The sequence below is a fragment of the Sander lucioperca genome, chromosome 10 (assembly GCF_008315115.2).
Source record: "Sander lucioperca isolate FBNREF2018 chromosome 10, SLUC_FBN_1.2, whole genome shotgun sequence".
Lineage (NCBI taxonomy): Eukaryota > Metazoa > Chordata > Actinopteri > Perciformes > Percidae > Sander > Sander lucioperca.
Window position 1 is genome coordinate 39,024,871 of NC_050182.1, and position 23,353 is coordinate 39,048,223.

At 40.9% G+C, this 23,353-nt stretch overlaps 2 protein-coding genes across 2 annotated transcripts in view; one reads left to right on the forward strand and one right to left on the reverse strand.

Annotated features, from left to right (window-relative positions):
• LOC116066634 (sodium- and chloride-dependent transporter XTRP3) overlaps positions 1 to 9,329 on the forward strand; it is a 30,837-nt gene extending 21,508 nt beyond the window's left edge. Inside the window, exons 8-12 of the mRNA XM_031322829.2 lie at positions 149 to 350; positions 1,448 to 1,607; positions 1,765 to 1,930; positions 4,279 to 4,819; positions 9,149 to 9,329. Coding sequence (XP_031178689.1) covers positions 149 to 350; positions 1,448 to 1,607; positions 1,765 to 1,930; positions 4,279 to 4,452 — 702 coding nt within the window. The 3' untranslated portion in view covers positions 4,453 to 4,819; positions 9,149 to 9,329. The remainder of the gene's footprint in view (positions 1 to 148; positions 351 to 1,447; positions 1,608 to 1,764; positions 1,931 to 4,278; positions 4,820 to 9,148) is intronic.
• A 9,496-nt stretch (positions 9,330 to 18,825) lies between these two features.
• Positions 18,826 to 20,641, reverse strand: LOC116066645 (nuclear factor 7, brain-like). Its single transcript, XM_031322845.2, has one exon. It carries the CDS (start codon positions 20,266 to 20,268, stop codon positions 18,841 to 18,843), a length of 1,428 nt encoding a protein of 475 aa, XP_031178705.2. The 5' UTR covers positions 20,269 to 20,641; the 3' UTR covers positions 18,826 to 18,840.
• Between the last annotated feature and the right edge of the window lie 2,712 nt (positions 20,642 to 23,353).

The window sequence follows — 23,353 nt, forward strand, 5'->3', positions numbered from 1 at the left end:
AAAAGGCTTGGGAATAAATGTATTTAATACACTTACTAATTACCTGTTAAAACCAGTATCTGTTCTCTGAAGCCCAAGTGGGTCAAAGCCCAAAAGCACAGTCCACTCCGGTCATGAACAGTTTGCCTCTCTCTGTGGTCTGTGTCAGGCGGTGGAGGGGACAGGTCTGGCCTTCATCGTGTACAGCGAGGCCATAAAGAACATGCCACTGTCCCAGCTGTGGTCAGTGCTCTACTTCTTCATGCTCCTGCTGTTGGGAATGGGCAGCATGCTGGGGAACGTCACGGCCATCATCACCCCACTGCGAGACTTCAAGCTGGTGTCCAACATGAGCAACGAGCTGCTCAACGGTGAGATCCAGGCCCATGGCGAGGGATAAGGTTGCCACCATCAGCCTGTGCTGCTGGTTTATATAGTCCCAATAAGCTATATGGGTACTGTTCAGTGGTGTAGAAGTACTTGGATCATTTACTAAAGTTAATATACTAATGCCACAGTGTAGAAATACTCTGTTACAAGTAAAACAAATCCTGCATTCAAAATGCTAATTACTATAAGTAAAAGCACAAAAGTACCAACATTAAAATAAACTTAAAAAATAGCAAAAGTGAAAGTCCTCATTCTAATAGTAAGTAATACTAATACTAAGATTAATATATGATATGATTGTATTATAGGCTAATGATTGCTGCATTTATGTGTTTATCAGTTTAATGTTGCAGCTGGTAAACGTGCAGCTCATTTTAATGACTTTATAACACATCATTTATTAGCTGATTATATTTGTTTTAATAATCAGAACCTGTAAAGGAATTAAATCTGTCAGATTAATGTGGTGCAGTAAAAAGTACAATATCTCCCTCTGAGATGTAGAGGAGTACAGGTAGAAAGGAGCAGATAATAAAAGGTACAACTACCTCACAATTGTGACTAAGTACAGAACTTGAGTAAATGCTGTTAATGTTAAATGAGTTACTTTCCACCGCTGGTGCTGTTCATGCTGATAAAGTGTGCTGTTTACCCTGCAGTAAAGAGAAGCAGGAGACCTATCTCTCCACAGTATAGTCTGCTAAACTCCCAGTTTAACCAGCACTGGTTTAAAGGAAGCAATCTGACATTTTGGAGAGAAAAAAAGTTGACATCATACAACCAGGGCACAGTAATGTCAACAAATAGCTACATTTGTGTCTGGGCTGTAGTGGATGCAGAGTGAGAGCACAATGTTCAAAAAAACTTGAAAAAAGAATGTGAAACAATTAAATTGGAAGTGACCCCCTTGCTCCCACATCACTTATATACACATGCCTGCTGCAATCTAGTGTGTGTGCAATGCAGCGGATGTTAAAACCTACTGATTGCAGATGAATGAGTATGTGTGTGTGTGTGTGTGTGTGTGTGTGTGTGTGTGTGTGTGTGTGTGTGTGTGTGTGTGTGTGTGTCCTTGCAGGCTTAGTGTGTGTGTTTTGTCTGCTGCTCGGCCTGGGCTTCACCACCACCTCAGGGAATTACTGGTTCACCATGTTCAACGACTACGGTGCCAATTTCTCCCTGCTGTTCATTGTCCTCATCGAGGTCATATCTGTCAGTTACATCTACGGAATCAAAAGGTTGGTGGACATGTGTGTGTGTGTGTTTGTGTGTGTGTGTGTGTGTGTGGGTCTGCCTTCAGTTCAGCTTTGCTCTGGCTCAACTAGTGTTGCCACAAGTGCAAAATAATCCAAATACATAAAAAATGCAAAATAAAACATAATCTACTTATTTTAGGTTTGAAAAAGACATAGAAGACATGCTGGGTTATCGTCCCAACTGGTACTGGAAGATCACGTGGGCCGGGATCAGTCCTCTTCTCCTCATCACCCTCTTCATCGTCTATATTGTCAACTACATCCAGGGAGGGACGCCCACCTACCAGGCATGGAACAAAGAGCTGGTGAGCTGTGGCTTTCTTCTTCTCCATTACGGACAGTGGTGTAGTCTAATGTATTGTAGTGGGTTTACTGCACTGTATATATGTTGGCCAGAATCTGCCTTTTGGTGGTCCGGGGGAGGGGGGGTGGGTGTCCTCCCCCAGGGAAGTTTTGAGCATCAACGACTTCATTTCCTGTATTCGGATACACTTTTATGCACCAATTTACAGTGGAAATACCTTAATTTAGCCTATGCGAAGAAGAAAAACACAGATGACAATTCAATATATATCAAAAATATAATGAAAAAGTATGTTGTTGTGTCATTGGGCATTTTTAAGTGGGTATATGGGAATCCTGGAGCTTTCTTAGTGGGTATACTGCATATACCTGCGTATCACGTAGACTACGCCACTGATTACGGGAGGTCTTATACATTCAGGCTGGTGCAGGATGTGTGCACAGGGTTCAAAATGATCTACTAGCCAAATGCTGGTTCACTAGCAAGGACCACACCATCAACCAGATACATTTTGAACAAAATCGTAATCGTGATTGGAATGCAAGACGTAAAGTCGCTTGTAGTTATCAGTTGACGTCAACTGGGTTGTGGGGAGGCTTCGGTAGGGAATCTGCCGTAGCACCTAGGTACGACAGACCCCCTTAGGACCTAAAGAGGAGGAGAAAAGAGAGGAACAGAAAGAGGGTGGAAGGGAGGGGTGCAGAATGCGAGAGCGAATGAGAGGAGAGGGTTAGGTGGGTATTTATAGGAATACCGGAGGTGGCGTGTTTGAGGTGTGGCCCTGCTCCTGAAACTATGCTAGGTAGCATCAATAAAATATGCAAGTGGCTATTAGATGTGCTTTACTCACCACCAGCCAAAAAAACAACAGTAATCTATTGAGTGGCTGGTCAAATTTGAACATTCAGAAGCCATTTGGCTGGGGCCCCACAGGGTTTAGGATCACCACTGTTTAGATTGCAGTTTAGGCAGTCCAAGCAGGACCATAGTGGCTCGGATACAAAGTATAACGCTAATGTTGTCTTTTGAACCTTTGGCTTTGTTAGCCTTTTCTAGGAACATGATATGATAACACCAAAATGTCTAAGTAGGAACCAAAAGCAGAATATGTTTTACTCCTACTATAACCTATAAGCCAAAGCTACTTTATGTGAGTAACAATATGCATGAGAAATGTGCTTGTTTGGATCAGCTGACTGTGACTGGCGAGAGGCTGTGGTCAGACAAGACTCTTTCTTAATACGGACTATAAGAGCATTAGGTCAAAGTCCCCCCAGGCTGCATTATTTGTGTGCGCTAACCTAGCTGTAGGTAAAAGAGGACAATGTTGAATTTGGACATGAACAGTGCAATAGCTTATTATTAAATATTAACTACGAAAAGACAAGAATGTAAAAATAATAGAATTGCTTGACAAACAAGAAAAGAAATAATATACTTTAAGAACAATATATAACAGAAAATAAGTTATAAGATGTAGATGTTATGACCACAGTCCAGATTGTGTAGGAGGGCTAATATAGCCTATAAGACAGTCAGGTGTACAGCAGGCAAAGTGATATAATGGTAGGGGCTGAGAGAGACAGGCTCATGCTGAAAAGTCCATTTCTCCCCTCCCCCTTTCTGTGGTATTGAAGAGTTGGATGGCCCTGGGGACAAAGGACCTCCTCAACCTGTCTGTTGAGCATGACAGTGACAGAAGTCTGCCGCTGAACATGCTCCTCTGGTGGCGGTCATTGTCCATGATTGCCAGCATCCTACTCATGGTCCAAACACCAAATAACATAATACAATTATACACTGTACCGTTTGAGAGAAACTGGTAAAAGAGCAAAAATACCAATATGTCCAGGTAGGATGTCTGAGCTTATATACACAGCTATAGTATAGCTATATAGTAATGGACTGCAGCTGTGAATTCTAAGCATGCTGATGTCAAGTTATCACAAGTTACGTTACCACACAGAGCTTAAAGTTGGACTGGGACAACCAGAATACGTTAATCACTAGTTTGAGAACTAACTTGGTATAGGACTAAGTTAGTAAGTTGAGTCAGTAGCCGTCTGTGTGTGTGTGTGTGTGTGTGTGTGTGTGTGTGTGTGTGTGTGTGTGTGTGTGTGTGTGTGTGTGTGTGTGTGTGTGTGTGTGTGTGTGTGTGTGTGTGTCTTCACTAAAAGGTGGTCTGCACTGCAGTGGCTTTGTGGATGAATGTTTGATATACTGCTTACATATGAGTATATACATAAAACATGACTTGTGATTCTAGAAAATTCAAGATGAAACCGATGAATGTTTGCTATTCGGCCAACATGCCTGAAGACATGTGATGTGTCCCTGTTGTTTCCTCAGGGTAAGTCAGTGGTGACGGAGTATCCTGTCTTTGCTCAAGTGTTCATCGGGCTGCTGCTGGTGTCGTCAGTCAGCTGTGTTCCCCTCACAGCTCTGTATGTCTACTGCAGGAAGAGGAAAGATGGAAGGCTTCACAGGAGCCAGCGGACTGTCAGCATACTTTCTACTCAGTGACCAGATGACCATGCGGCTTCCTTCCCACAGACCTCCACATCTCCGTCAACAGCTGAACACAGCAACACTGCATCAGTTATTTGTGTCGGGTAATTACAGGTGAATGTATCACTGCACAACTTCTCTCAGTATTGAAGTCAGACTTCCCATCAAAACTCTGAACACTGAGAGAGATTCAAGTAGTTTAAAGTTAACCGTGCAACCTGATCAGTGCAGATAGTTTGTTTAGTTGTCAAACATTAAGAGCAAATGTAATTCAGTACTTTAGATTCTAGTTGACTAAATTGTCATAATAATAATCAATTTGTCACATGGAATATGTTGAATGTATGAAAATATGTAGCTTATGTAGTATTTGAGTATGTTAGTCATTTTTTCATGTTTTATACGACACAGAAATATCTTAAGGCCTCCTGCACATTGCCTGCGTGGCGTGAGCGTGTCAGCTGCGTGTCGTGTCCGTTTTTATTTCGGCTCCCACGTTAACAGGTTAGAGCTTACACACTTCCTGCGTGACATGCACGTCTCAAAACGCGGGCATGCTAGAAATAGTATCAACGCCTATTTTTCACGCGACACGCAAGCGTGTTGGAAGCATTGCCAGGCAAAAATAGAATACAAAAAGATGTTTATATGTCATTTTGACACAAATACATATTAATAAATGACATTTTGATGTTTGAAAGTCTCTAGGTTTTGACATAAATGCAGATATAAATGTAATTTAAAAAAAATAAGAATAATTATCGATTTTCAAATATTGCACCTGTCAATACAGAATTAAATATTCTGTAGCCTATTTTGCCGTCAATACTGCCGACATTGTCTTTGCTGTAATCAGATCAGTATATGTTTATGTTTAACATGAAGTATACTACACGCTATTATTTCATTTTATCAATGGGAAACATACATGTGTACAGACAAGACTAGCAGCAGCAGCAGCGCTGCGTCAGACACGTTTCTGGTGTGTAAAGTACGGTGGCCGACAGGGGCAGACGCCCTGCAACTTAAGAAAACACACGCAAATAGACAAAACACAAGAAAATTAAGAAAATAACTTAATTAATTTGACAACACATGTGCAGCATTCAGCAAATGCACTGCAAATACCACAACACAACCAAATACATAAACGAGAGAGAGAGAGAGAGAGAGAAACTGCATAGACTGTAAATATTAAATCTATGTTTGAGATCTGTTTTCTCTCGTTTGGTGGGTGTGTCTCGGCTCAGGTCCCAGCTGATACTCAATCAGCTGAGACGTCTGTAAACTCGTGGTGATAAAACATTTAAAACTGCATCAGCGTTTAACGTTGACGTTTGTTTAAGCCATATTACATGAGAGGGTTTAATTTCGAGGTCCGAAATTACTGAAGTAATAGGCCTCCTCAAGTGTAATATTGTGATTATACAACAACGGTTACCAACAAAATAAGTGATCAATCTGTATTCATATTGTGGAGCAATTCGCTCTTGAAATACAAAAAACAGACTCTAGTCCCTCCCTGTTAGTAAACCAGCCAATTTACCGTGGGATTTATCAAACTGAATAAATCCCGCCTGCACATATAAACACAAAACTGCTTTGCTAACTCCAACGTGTTGTAAGTAAGACATCTGCTGAAAAGTTATTGTATTCATTATGATTGCCGTACTGTTTAGTTCACAAACATCCAACACACCAAAGTACAAACACATAGCGGACCAGACGCCAGCTTTTATTTTGAAAAGCCGAAGCTCGGGGACAGCACCAGCCAGGAGGGCATGAGACGGGGGCATAGACTGTATATTAATAATATATTATGTTATTAATAATAATAATAATATGAATTTAATATCGGTTAATAACAGTCGAAAATCCAGCTGTTCTACTTAGCTGCTCCCTCTAGAGGCCTGGAGAACTTCCGTTGTGTAATCTGGATGCTGCGTTTTTTTGTTGCATTTGTTTTCGGGGTTTGTGTGCTTTTCTTTTTGTATCGTTTCATATTTGCAGTGCGTTTATCTATTTGGTTGTGTTGTGTGTATTTGCAGTGCGTTTATGTATTTGGTTGTGTTGTGATATTTGCAGCGCGTTTGCTGAATGCTGCATGTGTTGTCAAATTAATGAAGTTGTTTTTCTTTTTGCATCGCTTCTTTTTTCGGGGTTTGCGTGTTTTTCTTTTTGCATAGTTTTTTTTTTTGCAGTGCGTTTATCTATTTGGTTGTGTTGTGTGTATTTGCAGTGCGTTTGCTGAATGCTGCACATGTGTGAAGTTGTTTTCTTAATTTGCTTGTGTTTTGTCTATTTGCGTGTGTTTTCTTAAGTTGCAGGGCGTCTGCCCCTGTCGGCCACCGTAGTAAAGACTAGGGCTGTCAAAATAACACGTTAATTTTGATTAATTAATCTGAGAAAAAATAACGCGTTAAAAAAATTAACGCAGATTAATCCATTCTATATTGACATTTGCATACAGACGAAAATCTGGTGCCACTGATATGTCTGCACTTCTCGCTGATGCTCTGAAACAGACATTACAGGCAACACAAACACCACTGCATGTGACGCTAGTTAACACTATACTCAACAGCAGCTAACGTTAGCCTACCACACTAGCTAGTAGCTGGATTAAACACGGTTACAATGCTGACAGCTAACGCTAAACGGTGTAAAGTTTGACTGTGTTTTACCAAAGAATTTCTAATAAGGGAAGAAGTTCCACTCTCTCGTTACTTCTGGCTTCTGAACTGGTTGCAGTTCCACCAGAGTTCCATATAGGGGGCGCTCACAGGCCAGTGCAGAATGAATGGGACTCTATGGAGCTATACCCCTCAAAATCCACTTTTCTCAGGATATAATTTTTTGTCTAGTAATTTGAATGTTGCATTTGAAAGGGGAGGCTAAGAAAATACACACTGCTGGGTGTTAGATTTTTTAAAGTGGCTTTTTTGTTCTAAAAAGCCTTTTAAAATGTCAATGACGTCATACACATATACGGCCAGAGATTCTGCTTTACGGCAAGCTCTGAGTCACTTCCTTTGTTCTCTGGAGGCATCGACAACACAGCTGACAGGTTAGACTCTCCCTGTTAATACACGGGCTAGAAAGAGGTTTGCTAATGTTTTAAAGACCACGCCGAAATATTCACTCTGGCATTCTGGTTCTGCTTCGGATGCCATCAAGCGGGATCTCCGATCGTAATCTGTCCTTCACTGACCAATCAGCATTCATTAGCAGAATGCTAGCGTGTTATGGGCAACAACGACTCAACCTGTAACAAATCGAAAGGGCATAAGTACTCGTTCATTCAACTTTTGACCTATAATCCATGTTGAACTTGCAAAAACTACAATCAAATCTGAGATTTCTCATCGACAATCAGGCGAAAGAGACAAATTTAGCCGTCTAGCTCCATAGGGTCCCATTCATTTTGCACTGGACCGTGATCACCCCCAGTGGAACTCTGGTGGAACTGCAACCAAAGTAGGTACAATGGGGCTTAATAGGGAGTGGAACGGCTTTCCGTAGACGGGCTTTGGTTTTACTGTACAGGATTTAACACTGGTATGTAACAATCTGCAGCTAACACAGACGGTGCGTTCATTGAAACTGGTAAACTACAGCTTCGTGGTGCATTTGAAGTTTTTGTAAATGTCCTTTTCCTATCTGGTTGTTGTTTTTGTCGTTCAACAGCAATTTACTAGTGAAATAAGTTAATGTTATTGTTATACATTATTATTAAATCATTTAATTTTGACCATATGGCCTTAGCAATAAACAAGCCGTTCTTTAATGTCACCTACTGTTGTTTAGTACCCGTTTTTTTCTTTTCTTTTTTACTTTCTTAAAAAGTATCGGTTCAGGCACCGTTAATTATGTATGTGATTCATTTCGATGAATTAATCACAGAGTATGTAATTAATTAGATTACATTTTTTAATCGATTGACAGCCCTAGTAAAGACATAGAAAAATCCACGCAGCCGCCACGCAACTGACACGCAACAGAAACACCACGCTCACGCCACGCAGCCAGTGTGCAGGAGGCCTAAGTCATATTGTTTCATGTCCAGTCTTAAATATGAATTTCTCCTATCATTACAGTGAGCTAATTCAGGGTTCAAATCAAGTTTATTTGTAGAGATACAATCTCCCAGATGGGATTACAGTCCAGCACTACTGCCACGCTTAGCATTTGTTCTTCCAGTTTCCCCTGTTTCAGGAATTTTCCATACGTGAGAGTCTGTGAGAGTATTTAGAAATATGGGAGCAGGCGGAGATTACATCCCTGCTACCAAAACATGACTTGTGATTCTAGAAATTTCAAGTTGAAACAATGTAAATGTGGTGCTGAAAACTGCCTGCTAACAATATCACACCACATCAGATGATATTTTGTTTTAACTTGCTTTAGAAAAATATGTTGGACTCCATAATAGACATCTAGTCATCTTACAATAGCCTGTATTGAGTGGTCTGGTAAATGGATTTAGACTAGAGTCCGACCGATAAAGGATTTTTAAGGCCGATATTGATACAAATATTTGGTGATTAAAAAATCCGATATTCCGATATATCGGCCGATATATATATTATATATTATATATATATTCATTTATCGGCAATTATAAATGCCGATACCAATAGTTTGGAAAATGCCTAATATCGGCCCGCAGATATATCGGTCGGGCTCTAATTTAGTTGTGCTCTTTTTCAAGTAGGTTGTATCTGTTTTTCCTATAAAGTCATTTTGAGAACTAGTTTTATATCTGTTGTGAAAGGGCTGCCCTCTGCTGTGAGACCTTATCTATAAGAGATGTATGTTACACAGAGAGCACAGGAAGTCACATGTATTAACCAGTAATAGTTCTACTGTGGCATATATCAGTATAATATTTTGCTTTACACACCCTCAAATATGTAAAATGTGTACATACTGTAGCTACGTCTGACATCTAATGAGCTAATGATGGAATACTCGTGAATGATGTGATTGGCTGAATGAGATGTTAGTCACTACCACATACAAAGAACTGACATTAAAACTAGATGGAAATTAAAACCAATTAACAAGTGCCAAAGGATCAAAAGTGTCAATAACATGTAACATCTCATTAGTAGTATTCTAATCATGTTCTTATCTTCTACCCTTTTATTTTCATGCTGAATATCATAAATAAATCTTTTATTAAAGAAAAAATGTGCTGTGATTATTAATAATGGACGTGTGTGTGTGTGTGTTTATTTAATCAGATCAAGATCTCAAATTTTCAGAGACCTGAGTACCTAAAAGGATAAAACAGTAGTTTAAAATGTACAATATCAATCGTGATAACAATATAAATAACTCAATAAAACAAGTTTAAAACACTCACAGCTAAAATCTATCACTTTGATAGGTTTCTAAAATGACCCAGAGTATCCAAATAGTGAGTAAAGAATGAATAGTAGCTGGGGCGACCGTGTGCGTCCCGTGGAGGCTGAGTCCTTGGCAGCGGGCCGGGAGTCCCACCCGCTGCCCCTTGCTGCATGTCGCCCTCCCCTCTATCTCCACTTTACTATCTTCAGCTGTCCTGTCACTACATAAACCCATAAAAGCCCAAAGAAATAATCAAAAAAAAAAAATAGTAGCCACCTTTTAGTTTAAATGCTTACTCTGGTCTGCTGTGAGCCTTTACTGCCTGCTGCTGCACAACCACTTCCCCCACAGACTCCATGAAACATCTGACTCATGTATGAAGACATTTGGACACAGTATTTGATTGTGAATGTTGTGAAATTCCTGCCTGCTGTAGCTCAGCAGCAACTCTCTCCCTGCTCTGAGGATAATCTGAGCTGGCATTTTAAGCTCCACATTGTTTCCACATCATCTGACCCCCCCCCCCCATCCCATTTAATAAGACAAACTAAATCACAGTAGAAACAATTGTAAAATATTTTACGTGATTAACCAAATTACCACCACAGTGGACTAACAGTACACTAAATTACATGCATTCAAAGGTTTATGTAAGTTTAAAGGGATACTTCACAGATTTAGCATTAAGCTTTGTATCAAAACACAGTATTTTTGAATGATCGTGCTTCCCTCCCTCATGTCCCCCTGAGAAGAGAGATCTCTATTGTGGGTCTGGAAAAAAAGCCTCTGATGACGCAAAAATTATTGTTTTCCGTCATCAGAGGCATTTTTACCCAGAGGCAATGGACTACAGCCAGTAGTAGGAGCTACTTCCGCATGTTTTCAACCCGCCCATAGGGGGTTGGATTGTTGTCTTTCTCCGAAAATTCCCGAGCCAAAACGAGCGTCAGCCATCTTGAATCCTCGCTTACTCCCTTCAACAGAAGATATTTATTTATCCCGAAGGAAATTTTAGAACAATTATGTACATTCAAACTACCGCACACGTGTACCACCGGGATACATTGGTACAGATCAGAGAATATGCAGGACACTTTATTACAGACAGAATACTCGACACAGCTTCGCCCGCCTGCTATGGAGACCAGCGGTGTTGCTCGATGCCACTGGCCGGTAAAGGGACATCATCAGCGGGGAACATTGAACGAGTGCTAGTGGAAAGCTAATGCTAGCCAGCCACCTGTTCCATCAATCCTGCTTGCAAGTGTCCGCTCATTAAACAAACTGGACTACATCCAACTTCAACGAAACTCCCACCGCGAGTTCAGAGACTGCTGCGTTTGTTGTTTGTGGAAACATTGCTATATCGGACTATTCAGCTACCAGGCTGGCTGCTCTGTCGCCAGCTAAGACTAGCTAATGGTGGTGGGCTGTGTTAACACAGACTGCCTGGTGCAGAAATGGGATACTTGTATCCAACTAACTGCTGGTGGAGTTTGTGACTGTTAAATGCCGACCGTTCTACGTTCCACACAAATTTACAGCTGTTTATACTCGGTACACCAAACGCTAATGCTAGTAGCTATGTGTTAGCTGAACTTTACGGAGCATATGTGTGTACACTAAATGTATCCTGTTTCGTATGTCGTTTTTATATAATGTGTCAAACTATGTGATAGAACCCAGACTGCAGACAGTTCGAAGTTTTACACAGTTTGATGATTTAGACAAAGTAACAGAATGGACTGGTGGGATAAACCTCTCAGGCGACAGAGCAGTATGTGGACTCGGGCAGGGAGACGAAGCATGCAGGACTGGTGACGGCAGGTGGAGAGTGGCGTCAGCAGGCAGGTGGAGAGACTGAAGAGCAGAGTGGTTCTCCTTCGAAACACAAAGAACAGCATACAGGTTACAGGCAAAACAGCAGGTAACAAAAAGTACCGCGACAGATACAAAACTGACGTTCACCTACGTGACTAGACTTAACTATCCGGCACCGAGCAGAGAGCAGCCACAGCTTAAGAAGCTGCGCTGATGAGCCACGGAAAACAGGTGGTTGATTATCGATTGCCTGCAGCTGCGAGTCATCCCGGAAGTGGCCAGTCACACCCACTGCACTAAGAGGAGAAAGAGCGAGCCGAGGGAGAGGAAAAGAGAAAACTCCAGGGAAGCCCAGCTTGTCACTTCCCCACTAGTGGATGTGTGACATGTCATTTTTATTTATTTGAGCCACGGTGAAACATTTCATGCATTTGATTAAAATGACAAAACAATTAAGTTGATCGTCTCAGTCTGAAAACAGTACGCGAGGCTTGGGAGTAGACGCTAAAGCAAGTGCATTCTGGGATTTGGTGCCTTTCATCCACATGAGCCAAAAACACTTTTCTGGCTTTTCTCGGCCTAGAAGCCACCAATTTAAAAAAAAAAAAAAAAAAAAAAAAAAATTCACATTACTACATTAGTGACCCAATTTAAAAGATATATTCATCTTTCCAACGGTGAAATATCCCTTTAAGTACATGAGTATTCCCAGGGAGTTCAGGGTGTAGTTGCCCTTTAAGGTGGTGATTCTCAGAGACAGGTGGAGTCATCCCTTAAAGGTTCCCTTTACAATCTGAGTCCTCAGAACTCAGCTGGTTGTTTACATGCACATTACATAATAGGTTAATGATAGTGTTTTTATAGCACATTTAATAATGTAACAGTCTATAAGAAAATGAAATTGCAAGAGACTCAAAACAATATAACCAATAAAGGAGTGAATACAGATAGAGGAAAAACAGGCTCAGAAGCCATGAGCGTACAATAAAACAATAAATGTGCCAATCACTGATGTAGGGTTAGATCAAGTCTGTTCAACATGCTGCTGTCATTACTGTATCCAATCTGACGAACAACATTCATGTTAGCATCTTACAGCTACCAGAAGACCCTGGAACGGACTCCGACAGCAACTAAGACTCAGTGTTTTCAGGGGCTGGAGCAGAAACTTTCCAGCTACACGGATGTGGAGAAAACATGAAACATAAAGTTACATAACAGGCTCATGTTGTTTGTCAACTCTAGAGACATACCGAGGAATGATTCCAACTGAGACTGTGGGATGGAGGCTTGATGGCGTTTTAAGCCCCCCCAACCTCTTTCCAGGAAGCGCTGCGATCGTTGACTTCAAGGCACCTAACCATAACCACTGCCTAATCCTAGAGACGTTGGGGGCTTAACCCTTGTGTTGACTTCGAGTCACATTGACCAGTTTAATTTGTTTTATCAGAAAAAAACGGGATGTAGAAATGAGCGCTGAAAATGTGTAGAAGAAAAATTTACAATTTAAAACGTTGGAAAAAGCAACAAACTGAAAAAAAGGCATCAAAAAAAGTCAAGGTTGACAGGAAGACAAGGGTTAAAACACCGATAAACGGGACGGAGGACTATCTGTTGAGTGTAACACCATGCTGAGTGAAAGGTTCAGAGACTCGTCAGACCAGACTTCAGCTTCAGGCTTCTCCCTGCAGGTTCTGCATGTGTCTCCCTGCAGTTCCTGTCACAGTCCTGCCATAAATCCCTGCTTTTATAGACACTGCATCACAAAGATATCAGTTCAACTGTGTGGAAACCATTGGCGATTTTAGACCCTTTTTAGGGGAGGCTCAAGACCCCCTAAATTTCATATTTTCAAGAAAAGAAAAAAAATTAAACATTTTCTTTTCTAAACCAATTTTAGTGCTTCAAGTTAGAGTTTGTGAACTTGTCTGTTAGTGACAGAGGACAAACAATCACAGGTTCAAAGGGCTTGAAACAGGTTTAATATCCTGTGTGTCTGTCTCCAATGCTACGCACCTGTAACCCAGTCAAGGAAAGGGTTAACAGAAACATTATTTGATGCAGGGAATAGGTGGATCCAAATGCAGGAGATCAGGGAGGAAAAAGTTTGAGAATGAGGATTTATTAGAACGAAGAGTAAATGCCAACAAAAGGGAGTCCAAAAATCCAGCAGGCAAAAACAAACACAAGCCAAAAGCCAAAAGAAGCAGGCAAAAACTAATGTCCAAAATGATGAAAAAACATGAGGAAAAGGGTGATAACAAAAACAGAGACTGGAACAAACTTACAGCGAAAGAACTTACAGGAACAAAAGACCGTTGGGAAGATTCAGAATGCAGGTACAAGAGCGAAACACACTGACAGGAACAAACTAACCAGGCACAAACACAAAATGATCTGACAAGGGAAAGACAAAGACTAAATAAACAGGGTAACGAGGTAACAAGAGGCAGGTGACACAAGGGCTGGGAAACAGGTGAGAAACATCAGGCAATCACAAGGGTGGGAAAACACAGGAAGTAAAACTAGACAAGACAATACAGAAAACCAGACTATCACAATAAAACAGGAAACAGAACATAATACAAAACAGAAAAACAGACTACCAAAATAAGACAAATCACAAAAACCATAACAAACGTAGTGTTGGCCAATCGGAGGAGGTTGTGCCAGACTCCCGCCTTTGGCTGAGTCTCTATCTAATCTGTCAGAGGGAGAGCAGGAGTTTGATTGTGAAGTTTAACGTTGGTAGTCCCCAGAGAAGAAGTTGGTAATTTCATGGCGCAGATTAGAACCCAAATTGAAACGTAAGCAACTCAAATTGCTGAATGTTAGAGCATTGTGTCTAATTGGTCGTTATTACTGAGACTTATAAAGTGTCAGCTTTAGTTCCATCATAGTGTTAATTGTGTCAAAAAATGTCAGCTGACATTGTTCAGTACCTAGCTCAGAGATTGTCGGCTAATGAAATTACTGATTTAGCAGGGGGGGGTTTTGCATGGCACTGTATCCCTGTCACATTCTCATTAGGGGCTGAGCCCCCCTAAAGGTCTGATCCTAGAATCGCCCCTGGTGGAAACACTTGATGTAGTTCTGTCTGTGAGCTTCCACCAAGCTTAAATAAAGCACCATACAGCTGTGTTTCTGTTTGAGCACAAATCATATTCCAGTTACATTAGTGAAGAAACAAACAGCACATTCCAATCCTCTCTAAGTTCCTTGTTTCAGCGCTGACATTGTAAAGGCTTTGTGGTTGAGTGAACAGCTCATTGATGAAGCTAATGGAGCTGTGTATTTTGGTGGAAGGAAGTGGAAGGAAGCATTTGTTGGTAACTCTTAAGATTACAGTACGTACACTGTAACAAACTGCTGTAATGTCTACAGTAACAGTAACTCTTGTTCTGTCCTTTTTACAAAGTTTAACCTCAGTCCCCTGGTCCTTTGTTCTGAAGAAAACACACAGATGTACCAATGGTTCTTTTAAATACCCCCATTATAAAGGAACAGTGTTTGTTGGTAATAAGCTCATTTAGAAATAGAATCACATCAGATTGATTAAGTGATGCAGAAGTCTTCTCATCACTCCATCTTCCCTGAAACCTCCAGATGGTTTTGGCTCAGTTTTATGCTCATACTGTACTCTGTAATAATAGAAAAGCTACACAGTAGTTCAGTAATAACTACAGTATAAAAGAGCCTAAACTGTTCCCCCCTTATTCCATAACTTCCCATCCTGTTCCCCAGCATAGAAGTATTGGTACGTACTGTACTGGAACACCGTAAGTACAAAAGATTACACCATAGGTTGTAATCTAAACTGTATTGTAAGAAATATTTTGACTTTGAACAGTCAGTGGAAACAGACTGACTTCTGTTGAACTAACTGGACAGCCTGCAGGGAAAGAGCAGACTGTGTTGTCCTCTTGTGGAGACAAAGAAAGGGACATATGTACACACACACACACACACACACACACACACACACACACACACACACACGGAACTGAACATGTACTGAACTACATGAATATAAAATGTGTAAACTGCATTATGGAAGCCATCAGACATCACATATCTGTCTGAAACATGATGAACAGCAATCACTGAGCAAAACCAACCTGGACATAATGAAACTCTGCAGATCATTACTGAGTTGATAAGTTTATTCATGAAATCAATCTTTATTATTATTAATAAACAAAATAAATGTTTGACAGTTTTTTTGTTTTATTTTTATTTTTGAGTATTTTTTGGGCATTTTTAGGCCTTTATTGACAGGACAGCTGAAGACATGAAAGGGGAGAGAGAGAGAGGGGGAATGACATGCAGCAAAGGGCCGTAGGTCGGAGTCGAATCCAGGCCCGCTGCGTCAAGGAGCAAACCTCTATATATGGGCGCCCGCTCTACCAACTGAGCTATCCGGGCACCAAACATTTGACAGTTTTTAATGGAAACAGAATACAAACTTAGTAACAATTTTAGTAATTTAACTGCAGCAACGTCTCCATAAATGAACTCAACATAATCTTCTTACTTTTTCATTTACAGTTACATTGATTATTGACTTAGTAGGGCTGTGAATCACGATTAAATTGGATGACGATTATCCTGTCAGTGATTGGATACGATTCGATATCCCCATGCATCACGACGCATCACAATGCATCACCTCCTTAAATGTATTATATATTGCTACACATGGTTTTCATCAACAAATTCAAGCAGTCAGATATATATGAACTCCCCTTTTTACTGGATCTGCTCTTAAAAAAAAGACACTTCCTGAATGAAGCGGCGTCTGAACTCAGCAGACAGCAGACTGAAAATCAATAAGAAACGTCAGTAGACAATAATCGATTATGGTCTGTCACTGCATCGATGCAGAATCGTCCACGTCCATCGATGCAATGATACATTTCAACACCCCTATGACTTAGTCCATCTCAGTGTTTCCTAAACGTTGCTATTGGCTAAAAAAAAACTGAATGTGATATTTCTGTTCACCATTCTCAAGTTTCATCAAAGTTTAGACAGACTAGACTCTAAATGTCCAGACTGGTCTCTCAAAACATGAAAACTAAACATCTGAATAATGATCATAATAGTGAATGATTTGACTAAATTGGTGCCTGATGAAGTAACACCAACATCAGGAGCCACAGCAGGGATGCATTTCTCAGATTCCCTGCACTGTAAGAAAAAACATCCGTAGAAAAACGGATGATGTCCTGGCAGAAAATGACTGGTACCTTTTCCGTTAAGTTTACAGACATTCCTGTTAATCCAAAAACAGAAATATCCTCTGTAGCTTTAACGGACATTTCTGTTGATACAAAATTCGAAAAAAAAAACACCTGTGAAAAATGGGTTCATATTAACACAGTATATTAGCCTGTATTTCTACGGACTTTTCTAACAGTGTGGACAGACAGACACAATGGGCTTTCTGTGAACAATATGTATATTCTTATCTATCACAAACTGCTGACAGGTGTAACTATGGATTAAACATCTGGAGCAAACAATAAGGGAGAGAAATCAAAAGTTTAGAGTTGAAAACAATCCGGCTGTAAACTAAATGTGGACTTTGTCTCCATCTTGTGGCGTTTACAGGAAGTGAAATGTGTCCATGCAATCCCACTGTACTGTACAAATATTCTATTAAAATCTATTCAAAATAAAACAGAAAAGCAAAAGCAGGTACTATCTTTATATAACAAAATATAACTTAAAATCTACTTAATGGATCAAATTAAAACAATGACCCATATGAACATGTTTTACAGTGAATTGCATAAAAAACACTTTGCATAATTCATTTCAGACAGTAGAGACAGTTCTGCTGAAGAACAAAAGAACAAATAATCAATCAGCCGGAGCAGAATGTCTTCTGAGACTGAGTGGAAAGTTCAAAACTGAAATTAAAGGTGCACTATGAGTTCCTGCATGGTTTCAGCGCAATTTTCATTTTTGTCTCAAATTGTAGGCATCTCTCCTTGATCCGCTAGCTGCCTGCCACCTGAACACACCGTGAAAAAGCCCGGTCTCGGGAGACAGCACAGGTGTCGTAAACGTCACACAAACACTAGAGGCACAGGATAGGCACCAAAATACAACAAACCACTCCAGCCAATCACCGACAAGATGGTTGGGGGAGGGGGTGCTTTTAGAGCAGCAGCCTTAATTTCAGTGAAAAAGACGCACTAACCCCCACCCCCTCCCCCAACCATCTTGTTATTGGCTGGAACGTGGTTTGTTGTATTTTGGTGCACAGCCTGTGCCTCTAGTGTTTGTGTGACGTTTACGACCCCTGTGTTGTCTCCCGAGACTGGGTTTTTTCACGGTGTGTTCAGGGGGCAGGCAGCTAGAGGATCAAGGAGAGATGCCTACGATTTGAGACAAAAGTGAAATTGCGCTGAAACCATGCAAGAACTCATAGTGCACCTTTAAAACATCATCAAACTGAAACGAGTCAGCAGAAGATCCAGAAATCTGATGCTGTCTGATGATGATAAAGTTAACAAAGTGTTTACGTTATATTGAGGTCTGATTAAACACACTATGCTGATAACCAGGAGAATACGTTGAACACTTGAAACTGATTTGTACCTGTATGAATCGTCACCTGATGATGTCATGCAGTGTCAGTGTTGAGTGCATATTATATTTTCTGGGTGAACCCAACTTTGTCTACACCTTTAAACCTTAAAGATATCACCTGTTTCTACGATAATTCAGGAAATGGTGCTCTTGAGTATGTAATTCATTTCATCATTCTGTATGCCAAATTTTATATTCACAAGCAGAAATGTTCTAAATCATCTCCTAATTTTGCACCTTTTCTCAGAGAATTAAAATCTCTACTGAAGTCACTTAGATCGTTGGATAACAAAAAAAGTATTACAATTGTGGAAACTGTAGAGCTATTTTTCCCTGAAACCTCTGACTAATTGTAAAGTTTTCATGTACCTCTTTTTATTTCTTTTTTTCTCTATGTAATGATTATCGTTTGTATTGCTTCGTATGTTTTTTATTTTTATCTTCATAAGTTTGTACACTTGATGTTCATGTGCTATTACTGTCTGATTCTCTGTAGACAGCAATTTGTCAATAATAAAAAAGATAATCGAGACAGTTCACCCAGAAATATATATTTTCTGGGTGAACTGTCTCGATTATCCCGATGTTTTGAAACAGTGAAGTCTGAACTAACATGAACATGTAAGAACATCACACAGAAATCTCACTTTGACAGATTTTGATATCGGCAGTTTGAGCATCGCCAGCCGGTCCGACACTGAGATATGGGAAGAGTTTCTCAGTGAAAGTGTCTCTGTGAGTGTAGATGTGAGTCATGTCTTTAGAGTAGTAGAAGGACACCTCCCCCCCCTCATAGTCCAGCTGGACTCTGATCCTCTGGAGTCTCTTCTTCACTGTGACAGTCTTACCAACTCCATTAGTGTATTTTCCATCACCGTGCCTTAAACACCAGATTCCATATTCTGGTGAAGCAAATCGCTCTCCCTTACTGTCAGCTGACTCTTTAGCTAAACCCAAGATCCAGAGAGGATAATCTTCCACCTCCAGCTCCCAGCTGTGTTTCCCTGAGCTGAAGCCCTCAGAGCCCAGGACAGAGACATAGTTGCTGTTTCTCTCTGGATTATCAGGAAGCTTCTGGATTGTGTCTCTACATCTCACACTGGTCAGATCATCAGACAGATAGAGACTGCCGTTTGCAGTGTTTGGGTCCAGTATGACGGGACTGAAGTGGACCTTGTCCCTCATCTTCTCCCAGACTCTGAAGGACAGGTTGCCCAGATGTTTGGCCACATCTGTCAGCGCTCCTGGGACCAGCTGTGGATCTGACAGCGAGCACTGGACTCTGGCTCTGATCCGAGAGACTTTATAACTGCCGAGGAACGGCACGCTGTCTTTCTGCAGGTCTGCTTCCACAGCAGAGATGCTGTCTGACAGAGAGGAGATCTGCTCCTGAATCCTCTTCATCTCTCTGCTGACAGTCTTCCCCCTCTGCCCCTCTTCCTCCCTCAGAGCTGCCAGTCTGGACTCCTCTTCCTCTTTCAGGAACTGGTGCAGCTTGTTGAACTCGTCTCTGATCTGCCTCTCTGTGGACAGCAGCTGCTTCTTGGAGTGTTGAATCACTTCATCATAGGTTTCCTCCACGCGTCTGTGTTTGTCCCTCTTGTCCTGCAGACACTCTAAGTCAGATTCCAGCTGCTCCTTCAGATCTCTGACTGCCTCTTCTACAGGAACCAGCCTGTGGCCGACATGGTGGGCAAAGTCACAGACAGGACACACCACTCTATCTTCATCCTTACAGAACAATTGAGGCTCTTCTGGATGTTTACTACACACCACCACCTCCACCTTCTTCTCTCCTTTTTCTGCCTCAGATGGTCCAGATGTCTGTCTCCCAGAAAAGGAGTCAGCCAGCTCCTTCAGCGAATAGTTCACCCAAGGATGTTCTTTTGAGGATTTTCTTTTACAAATGGGACAGTTTTTGTTTTTAACTTGTTCCCAGAATGTGTGCAGGCAGCTTGAACAGAAGCTGTGGCTGCAGCCCAGAGACACAGGATCTCTGAAAGTCTCTGAACACACATGGCAGTTCAGGAAACTTTCAACGAGAGCTCTCTCAGCCATTTGTCTTCGTATCTAAATCGCCGGTCAAAAGCAAGACTCACTGAGTTACTGTCACTTCTCCTGACTGCTTCTAATATTCCAGCCGTGTGTGTTTTCCAGCAGAGATCTCACACCCTGTAATGGTGTCTCAGCTCTGTTCAACAGTGACTGCGTTTAGATGCACATATTACGGTTTTTACCCGTATAACAAAATAGACGATATTCTGACTAAGCTGTTTCCATTGCTAATGAAAATTAATACTCCACTAATATGCCAGCTTACATGTAGTCGTGCAAAACAGGATTTTTTCAAAGTGTTCCAGTGGTGGAGGACTTGTTGGAGCGTGTGAACTCAGCCTCCCTCTTTCATTCCTTCAACCAGCTTCTTGAAAAAGGTTGGCTCATATCCCAAAACCTGTTGATATCCGAGTCTTTGATAATGTTTAAAAGTAGCTGTGTTTCTCCTTCTTAATCAGGTCTGCAGCCCTGCAAACTGTTGGCTGTTTGGTTTGTGAACAGTAACCATAGCAACGCACAGAGCTGACCATAAGCCGTAAACAGACAAGAGGCCGTAAACTGCAGTAAAAACCCTGATTGAGACACATTCTGAATGCGCTGTATATACATGTCCAAAGAATGCCTCTAAAACCAGAATATCACATCACAGAAAATGCTATATTCAGAAAAAAGCCCTCATTCTGAATATCCAACCAGAATATGCTATTTACATCCCTGCTGTGTTTTTTTCTTTTTCTTTTGTTAATATGTTCAGTTCATGGATACAAAGTGGTTCTATACATAGCTGGAACTGAAATGTATGTATTGAATACCAGAACCCCAATAAAAATACTATTGTCCATGGTTTACATGACCTGTATCAAATTCGGAATATTGTCATATTTGGAAAAATAGTGAAATATTGGTGGCATGTAAACCTACTCAATGTCTAGATCTAGGCCTACTTTATTTTCCACTCACCTCCGTCAGCAGCTGAGTTAACAGCAGGACATGTTGCAATGTTATCTAGTCACCAGCAGATGGAGTCAACATTCAACAGGCTGACTGACACTAAACCAGTTTAACAGCATTTTTACTGTTCAGCCAGCAGGAACATGTTGTTCTAACACGCATGTCTCAAACTCATGGCCCGCAGGCCAAATCTGGCCCCTCGCAGACTTTGATCCGGCCCGCATATCAATTTAGGATCCCAATAAATTTTGGCCCACCTAGTTTTTGTCGCTTTTGTAACGTTTTGCTGCTTTTAAAAAAAGTTCTTGTTACTTTTGCCCACATTTTTTTTTCGATGTGTTTGCCACATTTTTTCTGACGTTCTTGGCGCTTCTTTTGATGTTTTTGTCGCTTTGTTCGACCTTTTTCTGCATTTTTCTTTTTTTGGGGGCATTTTTAGGCCTTTATTGACAGGACAGCTGAATACATGAAAGGGGAGAGAGAGGGGGGAATGACATGCAGCAAAGGGCCGCAGGTCAGAGTCGAACCCGGGCCCGCTGCGTCGAGGAGTAAACCTCTATATATGGGCACCCGCTGTACCAACTGAGCTATCCGGGCGCCCTCTGCATTTTTTTTTTTTTTAATCATGGCTAAGGAACTTCTTTGCTGACTTTTTTAGGAATTTATGTCGACCAAACTGTAATTGAGAAGACTTTATAAGACAGGCAATAATACAGTCAAAGATATTTGACTTTTCTCCTGAATTAAAGCATGTCAATAAACTCTACATGTCTGGCCCTTGATGTGATTCTTATTTTCCAGTGTGGCCCTTAGTGAAATTGAGTTTGACGCCCCAATCTAACACACCAATATGACTGTTCATTTCATCCAGTTGGACTTAATATTACACTCTCTTAACCTGCACTTCTAGGAATCAAAGTTGGTATTCAGTTTTCATTTGATTTGTTAATCTTATAGTCTCCTATTCATCGCATGCCAAAGCCAAATGTGCAATTTATTTGAGAGCAGACTCACTAATATTACTATTCTTTTTTAACATTTTGTTCCAGTAAATATACAAAAAACAACCTTATATATGGTCTTTCAACCTGAATTTATTAGTTTTTTAATACTTTTTTATAGGTTTTTTTCACTCTGTTGTTAGAACACACTACACACAGGCCTGAAATACACACACATGCTCAGGACCTATACATGCACCAATGTAAAGAAGTCAAAGTGAGGGGGCTGCGACTGCTGGACAGGCACCCCGAGCAGTTGGGGGGAGGGGGGTTGGAGCACCTTGGCACCTTGGCAGTGCCCAGGAGGTGAGCACCTCTCCAGCTACCAGCCCACACTCTGTACTTTGGTCTGTAAAAGATTATATTTTATTTGTTTTACTTCTGCCACAAAACTACAAAATTAATAAATGATTAAACTAACCTTAGTTTAGATAATATTTGGTATCATCATGGATGTATAATGATGACTGGATACTGTAGTTTTCCTAAATTATAAAACGATTACTTTCTTCTCCAGGATTAAAGTTCCTTGAGTAGTAGAGCCAGGTTTGTCTGTACGGTGCAACATTATATTTTCTGTCCCTGTTGTTTAGAACAAAACATAAAATCATCAACCAGGACTGGAACATCACCATTTTAGGATCAAAACCACTTGGTCTTTGGTGTTGTCAATGTTTTTAGGACACAAAGACCAAATGCAGCAAGATCATCTGATACCACAATGAGTTAAGTCCACAGAAACAATCAATTTACCTTAACGGTTAAGGATGATTTTATGTAAATACATAGTATAACTATTTCAGGGGTTAGGGGCTGTTCATTTTACAAAATAATGCATTCATATTTAAATATTTGTACACACTCTTCTCAGAGTTCACTCAGTCACAGCTTTGTGGACATTTGAGCATCATCTCCCAGTTTAATAATAATAAGTGAGATGTTACCGTGATGATGGTTTACAGAAACCTGATGAATCAGTGGTGTGGGTGTTATAAATATCCACAGATGTGTGTAATGCCAGCTGTTCTGGCACAGCTGGAGAATATGGAGAGGCATTTTATTCAAAGCCCCGCCCCTACACTGCACACCACCTATCAGGTAGCCCCCCCCCCAGTGCTGATGATGAAGAGCCTGAG